The following is a 16,111-nucleotide window of genomic DNA, read 5'->3' as shown; positions in this document are numbered from 1 at the left end:
TTCATTTAAAAACAGTAGCATTTCAAAATGTTACACCTACTGATCGTGTTGAAAATGTTCAAAATCTGACTGTAATAAATACTATTTATAATGTCCTTATGGTGCCTTTTAAGACAGAACTAAAAAGATTTGATTTCATCGTCACAGTGATAACCCCCTTCTGCATGCACACGCACATTAAGTCACACGAAGCAGGTTATTCATCTCCTACAGTCATGTGAGGGACATTCTCCCTCATTAACAAAGTTAACCAGCTTTGGTAAATTGAGATGTACTTTATTGTTGTAGTGTCAGGTCAAAGTCTTGGCACCGAGCATTAGAGTGTGGCAGCCCATCAAACCCCAGTAACGCTGTTTAGAGTGTTCAGGCAACACATCTTTTCTATGGCTTGGACACTGCGGCTCTCATGGCTTTTCTTTGGGCTCATTTTTCTTCTGGTGGGACTGCAAGGAGAGCTAAAAGAGACAGCACCGCGACGGAACAAGAGGGACATCAGCAATGATCAGTGAGTTGGGGTTTCTTTCATTCATTCAAACATTTATTTAACCAGGATAAAAAAACTCCTTGAGATTACAAATCTCTTTTACAAGTGTCCTGGCAAGTGGCAGCAGCGTGGTTTCAAATAAATCCAAAGACAATAACTTTCTAGTGTTCAAACAGGGATGTCTTCTATAGAGATGATCCGATACCGATACCAGTATCGGAAAAGCCTCCAATACTGCCTAAAATGCTAGTATCGGTATTGGCAAGTACTCGAGTTTATGTACCAATCTGATACCACGTTATTTAAGAATAAGTAGTTTATTTACGGTCAAACTGGATAATAAAAGAAAGTTCTACGGCATTCATGTTTCATAAAGAGTTTAATGGTAGCAATCATATCGCTTCCATACAGGGATAGCAGTATAAAGCTGTTAAAACATAATAAAATATATGTATTTTTTTTTTAACACACTCATATCGGATCGGTTATCGGTATCCGCCGATACGCAAGTTTAGGCATCGGAATCGGTATCGGAAAGGAAGAAATGGTAGTCTGGTTTCGAGTCTTATATAGTGATTGGGTAAAAATGATGGCCTACAGCCAGGGTCCAAAATTAACTTTTTGTGTCCACTAGCCAAATGGCTAGTGAATGTTCAAAATTTAACAGCCACTCAATATATTATCATTATTTTTGGGCTGGTGAGTGAGGCAAATCTACCAGCCACTTGCGTATTTTACCAGCATTTGGCTAGTAGATGGTGCTAATGTTGGACCCTGACTACACCAGTATTACTTATATTACATTGCTTTGTTATATAAAAACATAAAACTATATTCTATGCACATAACCTTGACTGTACCTAAGTACAAGTGCTCTGTACGAAATATATCTGCACAGTCTGTTGATGGAATTTGGCTGATTTGACCCGTAGGCCTCGCATGCAATCAGATAATGGTCACCTTGTCTTCACAACTGGTGACAATAAAGAGATCCGCTTCCAGACGTCGGCATCAGGCCGGGTTAAAGTGGATAATGAGGACCTCACCCAACTTTTGAGTCAGGTAAGCTCACTTTTTCCAATACTAACAAAAAATATACCCCTTTCATGTGACGGAATAAAGGTTCATAATATCAAACCAGATGGTACAGATGGATGTGCCTTGTATGTTTATGTGCTTTATGTATTTTAATGTAGCAAAGTCTCATATTTGTTTTTATGACTGATTTAAATGATTTAAAAGCCCTTCTAGGGATGGGCATTGGATATTAACTGTAAATGCTGTGATGCTGTACATTGGAGATTTGTTGCACAAATGTCTGTGTCTTAGCATCTGTCCCAAATAAACATGAAATGAAATGAAAAATGTTTGCTGTTAGGCGGCGACCTGTCGTGGACATAGTAATTATTGGGGGAGCAAATGAGAATGTGAGGCGACAAAGTATAAGAGCGCCAAATTCCATGAAAGGACGCAGGTTGGAGTGGTAGATGGGTCAAACAGACCAGGGAGACCAGGGTTCACACCTGTATAAAACCAAAAATCAATGCTAACTATTTGTTTAAAACTGCGTCCGTTAAAAAGAATGATCACAGGCGCCCGGATTGGTAGAGCGGGTGCCCATATATAGAGGTTTACTCCTCGACGCAGCAGGCCCCGGTTTGACTCCAACCTGTGGCCCTTTGCTGCATGTCATTCCCCCCCTCTCCCCTTTCATGTCTTCAGCTGTTCTGTCAAAAATGAAGGCCGAAAATGCCCTAAAAAATAATCTTTAAAAAGAACGGTCACATGATTAAAACTGCCACCGCAGTCCGCACAAGCCTTCCTTACAGAGTCGTGTGTTAATAAACAGGAGTTGCTTCAGTCACTTTCCAGTTCCTGAGCATAGTTTGCATCCAATCATTATAGCTGCTAACAGGGCTGTAGTACTTGAGTCCGGACTCGGACTCAAGATGTTTTTTTGTTGACTTGGACTCGTTGGTATTTGGACTCGGACTTGTCTCGGACTCGGGCATTGGACTCGCCAAATATTCTAGTAGGTCTCGACCAGAGGTGTCAAGTAACAAAGTACAAATACTTTGTTACCTTACTTAAGTAGAAATGTTGGGTATCTATACTTTACTGGAGTAATTATTTTACAGCAGACTTTTTACTTCTACTCCTTACATTTTCACGCAATTATCTGTACTTTCTACTCCTTACATTTTAAAAATTACGGAGCCCCCCTTGTCCCACTTTGTAAAAAAAAATTAATTATAACTATCTCGTGGCCTCAAGATAGTATCTCGTGGCCTCAAGATAGTAACTCATGGCCTCAAGATAAGTGTATATAAAAGGAGAATGCACAATGGAGCAGCTTTTCTCCCCAAAGCAGAGAGTGCATCAAGACATTTAAAGGAATATAAATAATAATAGAAGTTGGTAAATAAACAAGTATATACATGTAAAAAGTATAAATATAGGCTATAAAATATGAAGAAGAATTATATGGACTATGGATATGCAGTCTCACGGCAGTTCGTGTAAATGTCACGTTATTTTCTCGGGGAAAGGACGCCGGGAGATGGCTGGGAAACGGCCGAAAATTATGCTTTGTAAGCTGGGAGGCGGCCGCAAGGCGGCCCGTTGGGGACGCGCCACAATAACGGGATGGCGGAGGTTGGGTTTAGGATAAACATAACGGGGAAAGGGCGCCTTACGCGGCGGGAGACGGCCGCGGGGGATGCGCCACAATAACGGGATGGCGGAGGTTGGGTTTAGGATAAACATAACGGGGAAAGGGCGCCTTACGCGCCGGGAGACGGCCGCGGGGGACGCGCCACAATAACGGGATGGCGGAGGTTGGGTTTTAGGAGAAACTCTCTGCACTCTCTGCTTTGGGGAGAAAAGCTGCTCCATTGTGCATTCTCCTTTTATATACACTTATCTTGAGGCCACGAGATACGTATCTCGAGGCCACGAGATACTATCTCGAGGCCACGAGATACGTATCTCGAGGCCACGAGATACTATCTTGAGGCCACGAGATAGTTATAATTAATTTTTTTTTACAAAGTGGGACCAGGGGGGCTCCGTAAAAAATAGCCTCCTTACTCCTATTTCAGTTTGGCTTGTTTTCATTCCGGCTTGTCATCGTTTAAAAAACACAAAAAAAACAACCTATCCAGGTAAATCGCGCCATCTGGAGAGAGTGAATTTGATTGCTGGAGTAAACACGTTTAAAAATGCTGACAGCTAAACGGTGTAAAAGTGTGTCTGTATTTCACTGTAGAGGATTGTAACACCGTAACACCAGACTTTAGCTGTCATTGTCTGAAAAACACAGAAGAGATGTGTCACCTTTTTCAGCCCTTCTGAATTTGCACGTATGATTTTAATATAACATTATAGTCTTTTTTTATAGTCATTACTTTTACTTTTATACTTTAAGTAGTTTTGAAACCAGTACTTTTACACTTTTACTTGAATAAAAAGCTTGAGTTGATACTTCAACTTCTACAGAAGTCTTTTCAAACCCTAGTATCTATACTTCTACTTGAGTAATGAATGTGAATACTTTTGACACCTCTGGTCTCGACCGAGCCCAGCACTATATGCTTTTATTCTAAAGTAACTTCCTCCTTCAAAACAAAACCATTGATGAAGTGTGCTCGTTCAGAAAACAGGTATTGGTTTAATATCCATCTAGAACAGGCATCGAGACTGGTCACCTGGTATACACCTGGCATATACAGTAGGCTACCTCAATCATTAGGTATCTATAGTTTTCATTTTGGCCACAGACACAATGTCAGCGAAGCACTTTGTGCTATGAATTCTTCAGGACAAGTAATAAGTTCAAGAATGGGAACATTTCCATTTTATATTTTAAAGTGATCATATGATTTTTGGCGTTTTTTCTCTCCTTTATTGTGTTATATATCTTTTTTGTGCATGTAATAGGCTTCCAAAGTGAAAAAGATCAAAGTCCACCCCTAAGTGACTTACCATCTCCAACAGAAAACACTGTTCACAAACTGCTCCAAACTGCTTTATTATAGTCCAGCCTTTATTACACATGTTATAATGCTTGCCTATCTGCTAGCGTGGCACGCCCTCATACTCTGCTTCTGACTGGCTAGTAGTCCTTACCTAGCTACTGCACATGTGCGACTCCCAACAAAGATGGAACAAAACGGAGCACTCAACACACAGGCTGAAAAGAGGAGCTGCAGCAATCTGCAGTACAACAAAAATATGGTGTTTTTTGAAAATTAAACCATGTAAACCTATTCTGGTATAACCTCTAAATACAATTATGAACCTGAAAATGAGCATAATATGAGCTCTTTAAGTAAATAATGTGACCTAATTTGACCCTTTCTTTCTACGATCTTGACTGTCTCATTTGGACTCAGTCTTGACTTGGACTTGAACCTCTCGACTAGTCCTGGTCTTGGACTTGTCTTGGACTCAACAAAGGTGGACTTCACTACAGCCCTGTCTGCTAACTCCAGTTTAAAATGTTCCGGGCATCAATTCAATTTCAATTCAATTTTATTTATAGTATCAAATCATAACAAGAGTTATCTCAGGACACTTTACAGATAGAGTAGGTCTAGACCACACTCTATAATTTACAAAGACCCAGCAATTCCCCCAAGCATTTACTGCAACAGTGGCAAGGAAAAACTTCCCTTTAGCCTCCTGTTGTCCTTGGGTCAAATTTGACCCATTTTCAAAAAAGTTCAGAAATTTGTGTTTCTTTCAACCAAATTATCAAAAAACATGGAAGGTTCCATAAAACGGTCTGCACAAGTAAAATAAATTATCAGTTCACTACTTTCATTGAATTTGGGTGTTTTAGTCATATTTATAGCATTTCAAAATAAAAATTGATAAAAGAATGTTGAAAAAAAAAAACGTAAAAAAAAGAAGAAAAAATCGACAAGGAAAAAACGGAAATAGTGACAAAAAACTTGGAAAAAAGTGTCAAAAAAGACATGGTCAACGGGAAGACAACACAAGGCTTTAGGCAGAAACCTCGAGTGGTGAGAAAAAAACACTTCCTTTTAGGCAGAAACCTCGGAAAGACCCAGGCTCTGGGCGGGCGGCCATCTGCTATCTGTTGGGACACAGAGACACAGATATACAGAAGTACAGCTATGTTTAGTTACTTTGGTGCTCCTGTTTGAATGCATGAGGTTTGGCTTTATTTGTTGAAACAAGTGATCTGGTTGTACTTCCAGCACGTCAGCATGATCACAACAGCAATCTAATTAGCCTATCTAAACACCTACATAACTGTCCCATTATAACTTCTTATCAGCTTTACACAACCGAAAGCACGCTACTTCTCATATGAGGCTATGAATGATTAACAAATTAGGAAGCAGACACAGCAGTTTGGACAGGGCCAAAGATCAGAAGCCGTAGAGTTAGAGGTGCATTAGAGTCAAACACACTTAAACATCTGAAGCCTTGTGATGTGTGCTCAGACCTAAAATGAACAGGAATCTCAAATTTGACCCATTTTCACTTTTTTTTTTTATATCAGAAATATAAGGTTTCTTTCAACCAAATTGCCCAAAAATAACAATGATGCATGGAAGTACGTTGAACAAATGTATCTTACCCATATAACATTCTTTGCAGGTAAAATTCATGATTACTGCATTTTAAACTCAAAAATGAGATACAATGTCATTTAAATCCGGTTTATTGACCATGAATTTTAAAAAGCGTTGGAAAAAAAAGTGACAAAAACCTGTAAGGACAACAAGTTCATGCCCGACGTGAAGCCAACACAAGGGTTAAACGATTCAGACATCAAAGAATTAAAAACAATCTCAATCTCAAATAGGTCTGCAACTAGCAATTATTTTCATTGTCAATTAACCTGTCAATTATTTTATCCATTAAAGCTACAGTGCGTAGTTTCTGTCTCCCCCATGAGGAATTCTAAGTCATGATAACAACACTGTCGGTGCGTCCACATGATACAAACCTTCTGTGATCGCGCACATGCACCCCCCCCCCCCTAATCTCAAGCATCTTTCTGAGAGGATTGCCAAACATGAGACAATGCGCTAAAATTGGGCTTGCTTGGCAGAGCAAACATAGATACTCAAATTAACTGCACACACACATTAGACAGTGACAGCATTTTAAGGAGAACATGTATGTGCTCAGTCAGATTAAACATAAATGATACAAAATAAAAGAAACATGAAAGAGAAATGTACATTCCCGGGAATGAAACAGAAATAATTCACAGTATGTTTTCAGAACACAATGTACGAAATACAGTACTAAGTTGTAAGTTCGTCAACCCTCTGAGGTCTAAGGGCATTTATAGATATCTTCTTGAATTGATGACAAAAGTCTTTGGTTCACAAAAGTAGCATAATATATGAATAAAATAGCAAATAAATGTCTAAAATTAAATTTTGTAATCGCTTTTTGAGTAGGAGTGCTGTCGGGGAGGGGCCCATAGAGAATGATTTCTACAGGGCCAAGAATGTTGTGCTAAGCCCCTGCTCAGATGGTTAATGTTCGCGGAGGTTTTCTTCAAGAACAATTGTCTTCAGCTTTGTGTTTGTCACTGTCTGATTTCAGATCAAAACCAACAAAGAAGACATTAATGACATAAAGTCTCACGGAGGTGCAGTTCCCCCTGATGTCACCAACAAACTGAACCAGCTTGATACCAAGGTTAGAAATTAGACATTACAGCTACTTCCTGTTGGATGACAATCTTATATGCATTGCCATTTAAAAAAATTAAATCAAGCTAATCCAGTTGTAAACCACATTTTAGCAATTCCTTGTGCACCACAAACATGTTCCTTATGTATAGTTATATTAATTATAATTATTTATTTACTTTTACTTAGCTAATTTGCATGCTCTTGTGTGAACTTATGTTATCTGATTACATGCCATATACAATACATATACAATTACTGAACATAGTAATTAATATACAATATACAGTTGCAATGCACAGTACACACATGAAACAATTACACAATGTTAAACAACTCAAAGTGCACATGTACATTGAGAATAAGCAGACTCATAAAGAAGACATTTAACATTTGGCGTCTTTTTCAAAAAGATAAAGTTAACTAGGGCGCTTTAGTAGTAGCAATAAAAAAAAAAAAAGCTGGCAGCATTTTGGATCCAGAGAGCGTCACATACAGACAGACAGACAGACAGACAGAGGCCGTAGAACAGAGTGGTTTCCTTCAGAGCACAAAAGAACAGCATACAGGTTTGCAGGCAAAAAACAGCAGGTTACAAAAAGGTACAGAGACAGATTCAAGCTGGACGTTCACCTAGGTGACTAGACTTAACTATCCGGCGCCGAACAGAGAGCAGCCACAGCTTAAGACGCTGCGCTGATGAGCCACGGGAAACAGGTGGTTGATTAGAGATTGCCTGCAGCTGCGCGTCATCCCGGGAGCAGCCAGTCACACGCTGCACTGCGAGAGAGGAGAAAATAAGAGCGAGCAGAGGAGAGGGAGAGGAAAAGAGAGAGAAAACTCCAGGGAAGCCCCGCTTGTCACTTCCCCACTACTGGATTCGTGACAAGCGGTGGTGAAGCGAGCTAGAGAAAGGAGAGAGAGAGAGAGAGAGAGAGAGAGAGAGAGGTGCTAACGTTAGATAAAGCAAACAGAGTTCCCTGTACAGGGAGCACCCGGTCATATCTTATAACTTGCTGTGCTCCGACTCCCATTTTAGGATTATAATGTAAAACAGACGCTGGCAGCTTAAAAAAAGACGCCAAGTGTGAACATAGCCGAAAGGGATTAAATTGAATCAGGCTGTTCAATTTCATTTGAATCTGCAGGTAATTCCATTTATATGGAGCATAATATTCATATGAAGTTTTGCCTAATTCTGTCCTAACAGTTGGAATATTTAGGACCAAGGAATCCCTAGTGCGAATGCCATAGTGATACGATTTAAAATTCAGCAAGCTTGTTAAATATACAGGCAATTTGTTAAGCAAGGCTTTGGAAATACATAGAATGCAGTGTTGCTCCCATCTTCAATTCAAGTCCAGCCTACATTTTGATAAAGGAGACAGTGGTGGGTACTGAATCCATCACCAGATATAAATCTAAGGGCAGAGTGATAAACTGCATCAAGCGGCTTTAATGTAGAGGAAGCTGCATGCATATAAATGATATCCCCGTAATCCAAAACTGATAGAAACATAGCTTGAACAATCTGTTTCCTATAACTTTGGGTGAGGCAAGATTTATTTCTATAAAAGAATGCCAATTTTGGTTTTCATTTCTGCTTTCAGTTATGAAGTGGTTTGATGCAATCAAACAGACTATTGTGGGTTTATAATAATAGCTTTTTAGAATTCCTCTGTACAAATAACTATTGCTTATTCTGAACGCCATAAAAACATATTTCCCATGCTTTCCAGGTGTCGACACTTGAGAATAAAGTGACTGCACTTGAATTGGTAAGAAAACAAAAAACTGTTTGTTGTAATGGCTCAAACTGAAGACCTGATGACCTTTATGTGCTATACATGTCACGTTTGTCTCTTAGCTTTCCTTCTCCTCTTTCTCTCCTCCAGACAGTGCAGAAGGTGTCCTGCAGCAGTAATCCCTGTCAGAATGGAGGAACATGTCTGAACTTACTCAACGCATACCACTGTGTGTGTCCCAGCAACTGGGCTGTGAGTTCCATACTGTTTGTTACATAGACTTGGTCGGCATTTACTGGGAACGGCCACTAAAAAGATAATTTCTGTTTATGCCGTGGGGGAAAACAAACCACTGGAATTAATGAGTGTAGATCTTGTTAGCGGTTGATCTTTACTCTTTGTCATATATACGATTGTTTTTTTGACTGGTACAATGCCTGAAAAGTTGCTGTGTGGCAATCTGCGCCTCTAATAATTAAAAAAAAATCCTGATGCTCAGTTTTATATACTGCTGAATAGACGGACTGTGTTGTCCTGTCTGCAACTCAGGTCTGATGGGGCTTTTTTTAGGGCAGTAACTCTCCAAGATGGCTTTACATCACAACGAAATAAACAAATGTCGCTCCCTGATATTTTGTGACGTAAAACCACTCCCACAAAGCCACCAGTGAAAACATTGTGAGCCTCCAGGGACCTATACTTCTTCATGTTGCTCTGCGAGTAGATTCCTGTGGGATATAGCACATCACCGAATATACGCTAACGTTAATACCACTTACGTCGCTGCTACAGTCTAAACTGTGACAGTTACATGGAATTTATTCATTTAATATGCTCAGACATACTAGTCTTTAATATAGCTTTAATGAACGTGGGATAACAACAGACTGTTTGATGACCCTGGGATAATGTTACTGATAACACAGTCAGATTGAATCATCTAAGATAAGCTAACGGTCAACGTTAGCTGTCTCTTACATGGAAACTCAATCAGGTAAAGTTAAAAAATGTCAGAAAAAAACACCTCTGGCCATTCTGTTGGGTCATTTGACCAGTCACTTATAATGTACGGACAATCCGACCCAATACGGCTCAGTTTTTTTTTTTTTTTTTTGTATCTTGCTCTGTCAAGCGGAAAAGGTGTTTTTGAGTAGCCCATACTGGGTTAAGTAGTACCAAGTGTATTATAGGTTTTTTATTTGTTACATTGTTACAGTTTTCTATATATTAATTGTAGGCATTATTCAATGTCAATACTGGCGCTGCTTAAAATTAGAATTTTTAATTTGTTTATTTTGCACAATAAAATCAAGGCAACAGTAACACAAGGGAAAAAAAAAAATATATATATATATATAGATAGATACAAAAAGATTGTGCAGGTGGGATTAAGAAATCCCTAGGAAAGGAAACAAATTTATAATGAGTAGCCTAATTACAAGAGTCCTAAAATTTAACACAAGTAAGCACTGAGTAAAAAAAAATAAATAAATAAAAAAACAAGCATAAGGTTGGCTACATAAAACAACAAAGGAATAAAGTAAATTCTAAATAGTTCACACAGCAGACTACATTATATTTTGTCCAGAGCCCGAGAAACCTACTGTTACCTGCAATGCTATTTGCTGACAAATTTGCTGTGACTCAGGTTTTTTGGTTTTTTTGGTATCCGGTTAAATGCCTATCTAGATGAAGACACCCAGTTAGCACACTATTAACTATAAACTATCATATACTATAAGCTAAAACATACTTTAAACTATCCCACTGGTCACAGGTGGGATAAATCAAAAGATAGAGCACAACGCAAAAAATATGACTTGGAATTCTTTGAGAAAGGGCCTTCAAATTAGGTAACAATGTGGGACCCACCTTAATCATTTATCATTTAAGTTGGTATTGAACTCTAGTAGCACGTTTCCAAATAGGTTTGCATTTAATCATATAACCAAAAATCAAATGACGGGAGTATGGGAGTATAAGGCTTTCAGGGCCGGTACCGGCGGTTGAAATCCAGTATTGTAGATGAGAAATGTCTATCACTGCAGCATATGTATTCACTCAATTGTTTTAAAATGGTAGTGTGTGTGTGGCCAAGCAACTTTTTGTTTTATTGTCAATAAAACACTTTTTGTGTTCTATTACCATTCAATGACCACACAATCTAAGATCTTAATAATATATCCGGCTGACTCTGAAACGATTCTGTTGCTCTTGCTCTGTGTGTGTGTGTGTGTTTTTCAGGGTCCTAACTGTGCAACAGATGTGAATGAGTGTCAGGTATATTCAGGAACATTTCAGAGTTGTCAGAATGGAGCAACCTGTGTCAACACCCCTGGATCGTTCACGTATGTATTAGGCCTCCCATAATACTCTATTGACACTCTCTTAATGTTATCCAAATGAAACACACAAGCATACAAAGACACACAGACACTCACAAACAGACGGAAGATACAGCTGTGCTGCCACTCCACACAGACTATGCAGATTTCCTGTAGGCAGCGCAGAGTAGAAAAACCGAAACAGTAAAAAAAGCAAAAAGATGCCTCTATAGAGTTTGTCGAGCAAACCTCTATTAGCTAAGTCTCTTTTCCTAAAGAAACTGCTTGACAGTATTTGTACCACAACAGTTGCTGCAAATGTCACAGGAACAACTGTCTTACGCTGGTAACACACCGCACGCTGAAGTGCCATGAAGCGGAGCTATTTTCATTTCAGCGACCATGTTTCAGTAACCTTCTGTTCTGCCCCCACTTTGTGTTGAATTAGAGACATCTAGTGGTGTAAAGTTGTATTGCATTTGAGTTCTCAGATTTTAGTCCCTCTTCTCTTGCCGTTGGTTTCCTTTTTGCTTCTGACTCTGGTCTACCAAAGAATTTCTAATATGGGAAGAAGTTCCACTCTCTCGTTACTTCCGGCTTCTGAACTGGTTGCAGTTCCACCAGAGTTCCATATAGGGGGCGCTCACAGGCGAGTGCAGAATGAATAGGACTCTATGGAGCTATACCCCTCAAAATCCACTTTTCTCAGAATATAATTTTTTGTCTAGTAATTTGAATGTTGCATTTGAAAGGGGAGGCTAAGAAAATACACACTGCTGGGTGTTAGATTTTTTTAAAGTGGCTTTTTTGTTCTAAAAAGCCTTTTAAAATGTCAATGACGTCATACACATATACGGCCAGAGATACTGCTTTACGGCAAGCTCTGAGTCGCTTCCTTTTTTCTCTCGAGGCATCGACAACACAGCTGATAGGTTAGACTCTCCCTGTCAATACACATGCTAGAAAGAGGTTTGCTAATGTTTTAAAGACCACGGCGAAATATTCACTCTGACATTCTGGTTCTGCTTCGGATGCCGTCAAGCGGGATCTCCGATCGTAATCAGTCCTTCACTGACCAATCAGCATTCATTAGCAGAATGCTAGCGTGTTATGGGCAACAACGACTCAACCTGTAACAAATCGAAAGGGCATAAGTACTCGTTCATTCAACTTTTGACCTATAATCCATGTTGAACTTGCAAAAACTACAATCAAATCTGAGATTTCTCAACGACAATCAGGCGAAAGAGACAAATTTAGCCGTCTAGCTCCATAGAGTCCCATTCATTTTGCACTGGACCGTGATCACCCCCAGTGGAACTCTGGTGGAACTGCAACCAAAGTAGGTACTATGGGGCTTAATAGGGAGTGGAACGGCTTTCCGTAGACGGGCTTTGGGTCTACTGAGAGGACATGCCGCAGTTACTTTTCCATCTCTGCCTTTGGTAGTTTTTGAAGGTCTAAGTCTGTAAGTATTTCTGTAGGAAGTATATCTACTTGATATAGTCTTTGTGTATTGTCTGTTTTAGCATAACATGTATGTTGTATTAATAGATGCTAATCGCGATTAGCATTTCTCCATAGAGATCCATGTTAAAGTTAGCTTAAATGCTTACTAGTCCTGCAAGTCTCATGATAATGGCTAATTTTTCCTTTGGATTAGTTATATGTCAGACTTGAGTTGCATATTCATGTATATATAGGCAGTTTGTAATGCCATATTATTATGTTTTCACAGTTTTACAAAATTGGAAAGATCCTTACTAAAGGCTTCTCTCTACTCCGGTTTCCTGGGTCTTTATTTCATGGATCTTATGTTAGCTATCTGCTACGCTAACCTGTTAAAGCAAGAGCAGAATAGTAAAAAGACTTATAATTCAGTCTGCTATCAAAGGAAGAGTGAGTTAGCAACACTGCAGTCCATAAGCTCAGCATAGATTCAACAATCTATCATGGAGGAACAAAACGAAGAAAAACCTCTGCCATACACAGAAGATGGGCAGTCTCAATACTCCTACCATTCCAGATGCTCAACCCATTCTAGCCGTGCCTCATCACACGGTTCTGCTGCCACAAGAGCTAGAGCTAAAGCGGAAGCTGCAAAAGTCAAGGATTCATATGCGCAAAAAGAAGCAGACATGCTAATCAAGCAGGCACGGATAGAGGCAGAAGAATTTAAGAGAAAAACTGAGCTTGAAGTGGAACTGAAACGTAGGACAACTGAGTTACAGGCCAACCTCAAAGCACTGAAAATACAGGGCGCTGCTGAAGCAGCTATTACAGAGGCTGAAATCCTGGAAGCAGCTTATGAGGAAGAAGTTGGAAAACCAACACAGCAGAATGTGACAAAATTAGCTCCGTATCACTCACATCAACGCACTAGTGATTATGTGCAACAACATTCTCAGGAGCATGAGGAGCAACAGTCTCAACTCATGAAACCACAACCAATCTTTTCACCAGAGCACCAGCCAAACATGGACAACGGTGATGCAGATAAACGTGGTACCCAATTGCACAGTTTGGAAGAAATTAGCGATGTCATGTTCCAAGAATTACCAGCACAACGACAGAGCACGAGCACAGCCTACCCTCAGCAAAGCCATGCACGCCCTTCGAAGTTCTACCAAGATGAACGCCGCCCCCTACAGACTCACATCACACAATCTAAAGGTAAAACCTACTTCATGCCCTCTAGAGCACCCCTGCATGATCAGTCAGACACAACAGACTTAGCCAGATACCTAATTCGCAAAGAAATGGTTAGCTCTGGACTCCTAAAGTTTGACGATAAACCAGAGAACTACTGGGCTTGGAAAGCTTCCTTTGCCAACTCCACAAGTGAAAAGAACTTAACCTCCAGGGAAGAGCTAGATTTATTGACCAAATGGCTGGGACCACAGTCTGCAGAGCAGGCCAAACGCATCCATGCAGTTCACATCAATAATGCCAGCTCAGGACTCAAAATGGTGTGGCAGAGATTGGAAGAATGCTACAGAGCAGCAGAAATGATAGAAAACGCTCTGCTTAAGAAGTTAGAGGAGTTTCCAAAAATATCAAACAAGGACAGTGAGAAGCTCTGGGAGCTAGGGGACCTGTTGCTAGAGCTGGAGGCAGCTAGGAAAGATGGATTCTTACCTGGACTATCTTACCTCAACACACCACGGGGAGTCAATCCCATCGCACAGAAGCTCCCCTATAACCTTCTGGAGAAATGGATCTCAGTTGGCTCTAAATATAAAGACGACCATCAGGTTCAATATCCTCCCTTTTGCGTCTTTGTTAAGTTCATCACAGACCAAGCAAAGATGAGAAATGACCCCAGCTTTGCTGAACTGACCATGAGTGGTTCAGTCAAGACGGATAAACCTCTGAAACCCACCAAACCATCTGTGTTCACCAGGAAGACTGAGGTTTCTTCAGAAAGTGAAGATAAGCAAAACATTATGGAGAAAAAGTTTGAGGATCCAGATAGATTATGTCCATTACATAATAAGCCCCATCCTCTAAGAAAATGTCGTGGCTTTCGCAGCAAGACCTTAGATGAACGAAAAGCTTACCTCAAAGACAAACATATCTGTTTCATGTGTTGTGCCTCAACAAGTCACCTCGCCAAGAACTGTGACAAATCTGTGCAGTGCAAAGAGTGCAACAGCAACAAACACCTAGCTGCACTTCACCCAGGGCCAGCGCCATGGAAGTCATTGAGCTCTGCTGTTAAAGAGGATCAAGGCGGGGAGCAGCAGGAAGATGAGACTCCAGAGGTTATGTCAAAGTGCACAGAAGTCTGCGGGGACTCATTTGGCTCCCGATCATGCTCCAAGATATGTTTGGTCCGAGTCTACCCTGCAGGTCAAAGAGACAAAGCTGTTAAAGCGTACGCTGTCCTCGATGAGCAGAGTAATAGGTCCCTGGCCAAGACCGAGCTATTCGACCTTTTGGGCATTGGAGCAAATGCTGCACCGTACACCCTTAAAACATGCTCAGGGATTGTGGAAACATCAGGACGACGTGCAAGCAACCTCATAGTTGAGTCAATAGATGGCAATGTACAGATCCCGCTTCCCTCACTCATAGAGTGTGACATGATGCCAGACGACCGTTCGGAGATCCCTTCAGCAGAGATAGCACATCATTATTCTCACCTGAAGCCAAAATCCCAGCCATTGATCCGCATGCAGCCATTCTTCTTCTACTTGGCAGAGACATACTGCGTGTACACAAAGTACGTAAACAGTACAATGGACCCAACAATGCTCCATATGCTCAACAACTTGACCTCGGCTGGGTCATAGTTGGAGAAGTATGTCTCAGAGGAGTCCACAAGCCTAGCAGCGTCAATGTTTACAGGACCGATGTCTTACCTAATGGGCGTACGTCTTTCCTTAGACCATGTCCTAGTGTTATTCACATCCAAGAGAAGTTTGACAAGAGGATGTCAAGTCACAGTATTCAAACCTTGAAAGAGATGGACATACTGGCAGACGACACTGATGACCTTGGAAGCACAATATTCAAAAGGACAAAGGAGGATGAGAAAATAGCTTTGTCTATTGAAGATCAAGCCTTCCTTGAGCTCATGGACAAAAACGTCCACATAAATGATGCAAACAGTTGGGTAGCTCCCTTACCCTTCCATTCCTCAAGGCGCCGTCTCCCGAATAATAGAGAGCAAGCATCCAAACGTCTCTCATCTCTGTGTCGAACACTGGAAAGAAAGCCAGACATGAAAAAACAATATATTGATTTCATGCAGAAAATCTTTGAGTCGAACCAGGCAGAACTAGCTCCGCCATTGAAAGAGAATCAAGAGTGCTGGTATCTACCAACATTTGGCGTCTACCACCCTAAGAAGCCAGACCAAATACGGGTGGT

At 40.5% G+C, this 16,111-nt stretch overlaps 1 protein-coding gene across 2 annotated transcripts in view; it reads left to right on the top strand.

Moving 5' to 3' along the window:
* The first annotated feature begins 325 nt into the window (after positions 1-325).
* The window catches only part of cubn (cubilin (intrinsic factor-cobalamin receptor)), a 143,487-nt gene continuing 127,701 nt past the window's right edge, over positions 326-16,111 (top strand). For both annotated transcript variants that reach the window (XM_031300163.2, XM_035998238.1), the window contains exons 1-6: positions 326-505; positions 1,417-1,546; positions 7,079-7,174; positions 8,907-8,945; positions 9,063-9,164; positions 11,157-11,260. In XM_031300163.2, coding sequence (XP_031156023.1) covers positions 384-505; positions 1,417-1,546; positions 7,079-7,174; positions 8,907-8,945; positions 9,063-9,164; positions 11,157-11,260 — 593 coding nt within the window. In that variant the 5' untranslated portion in view covers positions 326-383. The remainder of the gene's footprint in view (positions 506-1,416; positions 1,547-7,078; positions 7,175-8,906; positions 8,946-9,062; positions 9,165-11,156; positions 11,261-16,111) is intronic.

The sequence above is a fragment of the Sander lucioperca genome, chromosome 23, assembly GCF_008315115.2.
Source record: "Sander lucioperca isolate FBNREF2018 chromosome 23, SLUC_FBN_1.2, whole genome shotgun sequence".
Lineage (NCBI taxonomy): Eukaryota > Metazoa > Chordata > Actinopteri > Perciformes > Percidae > Sander > Sander lucioperca.
The sequence above is the reverse complement of the archived record's forward strand: the minus strand, read 5'-3'. Positions and strand labels throughout refer to the sequence as shown.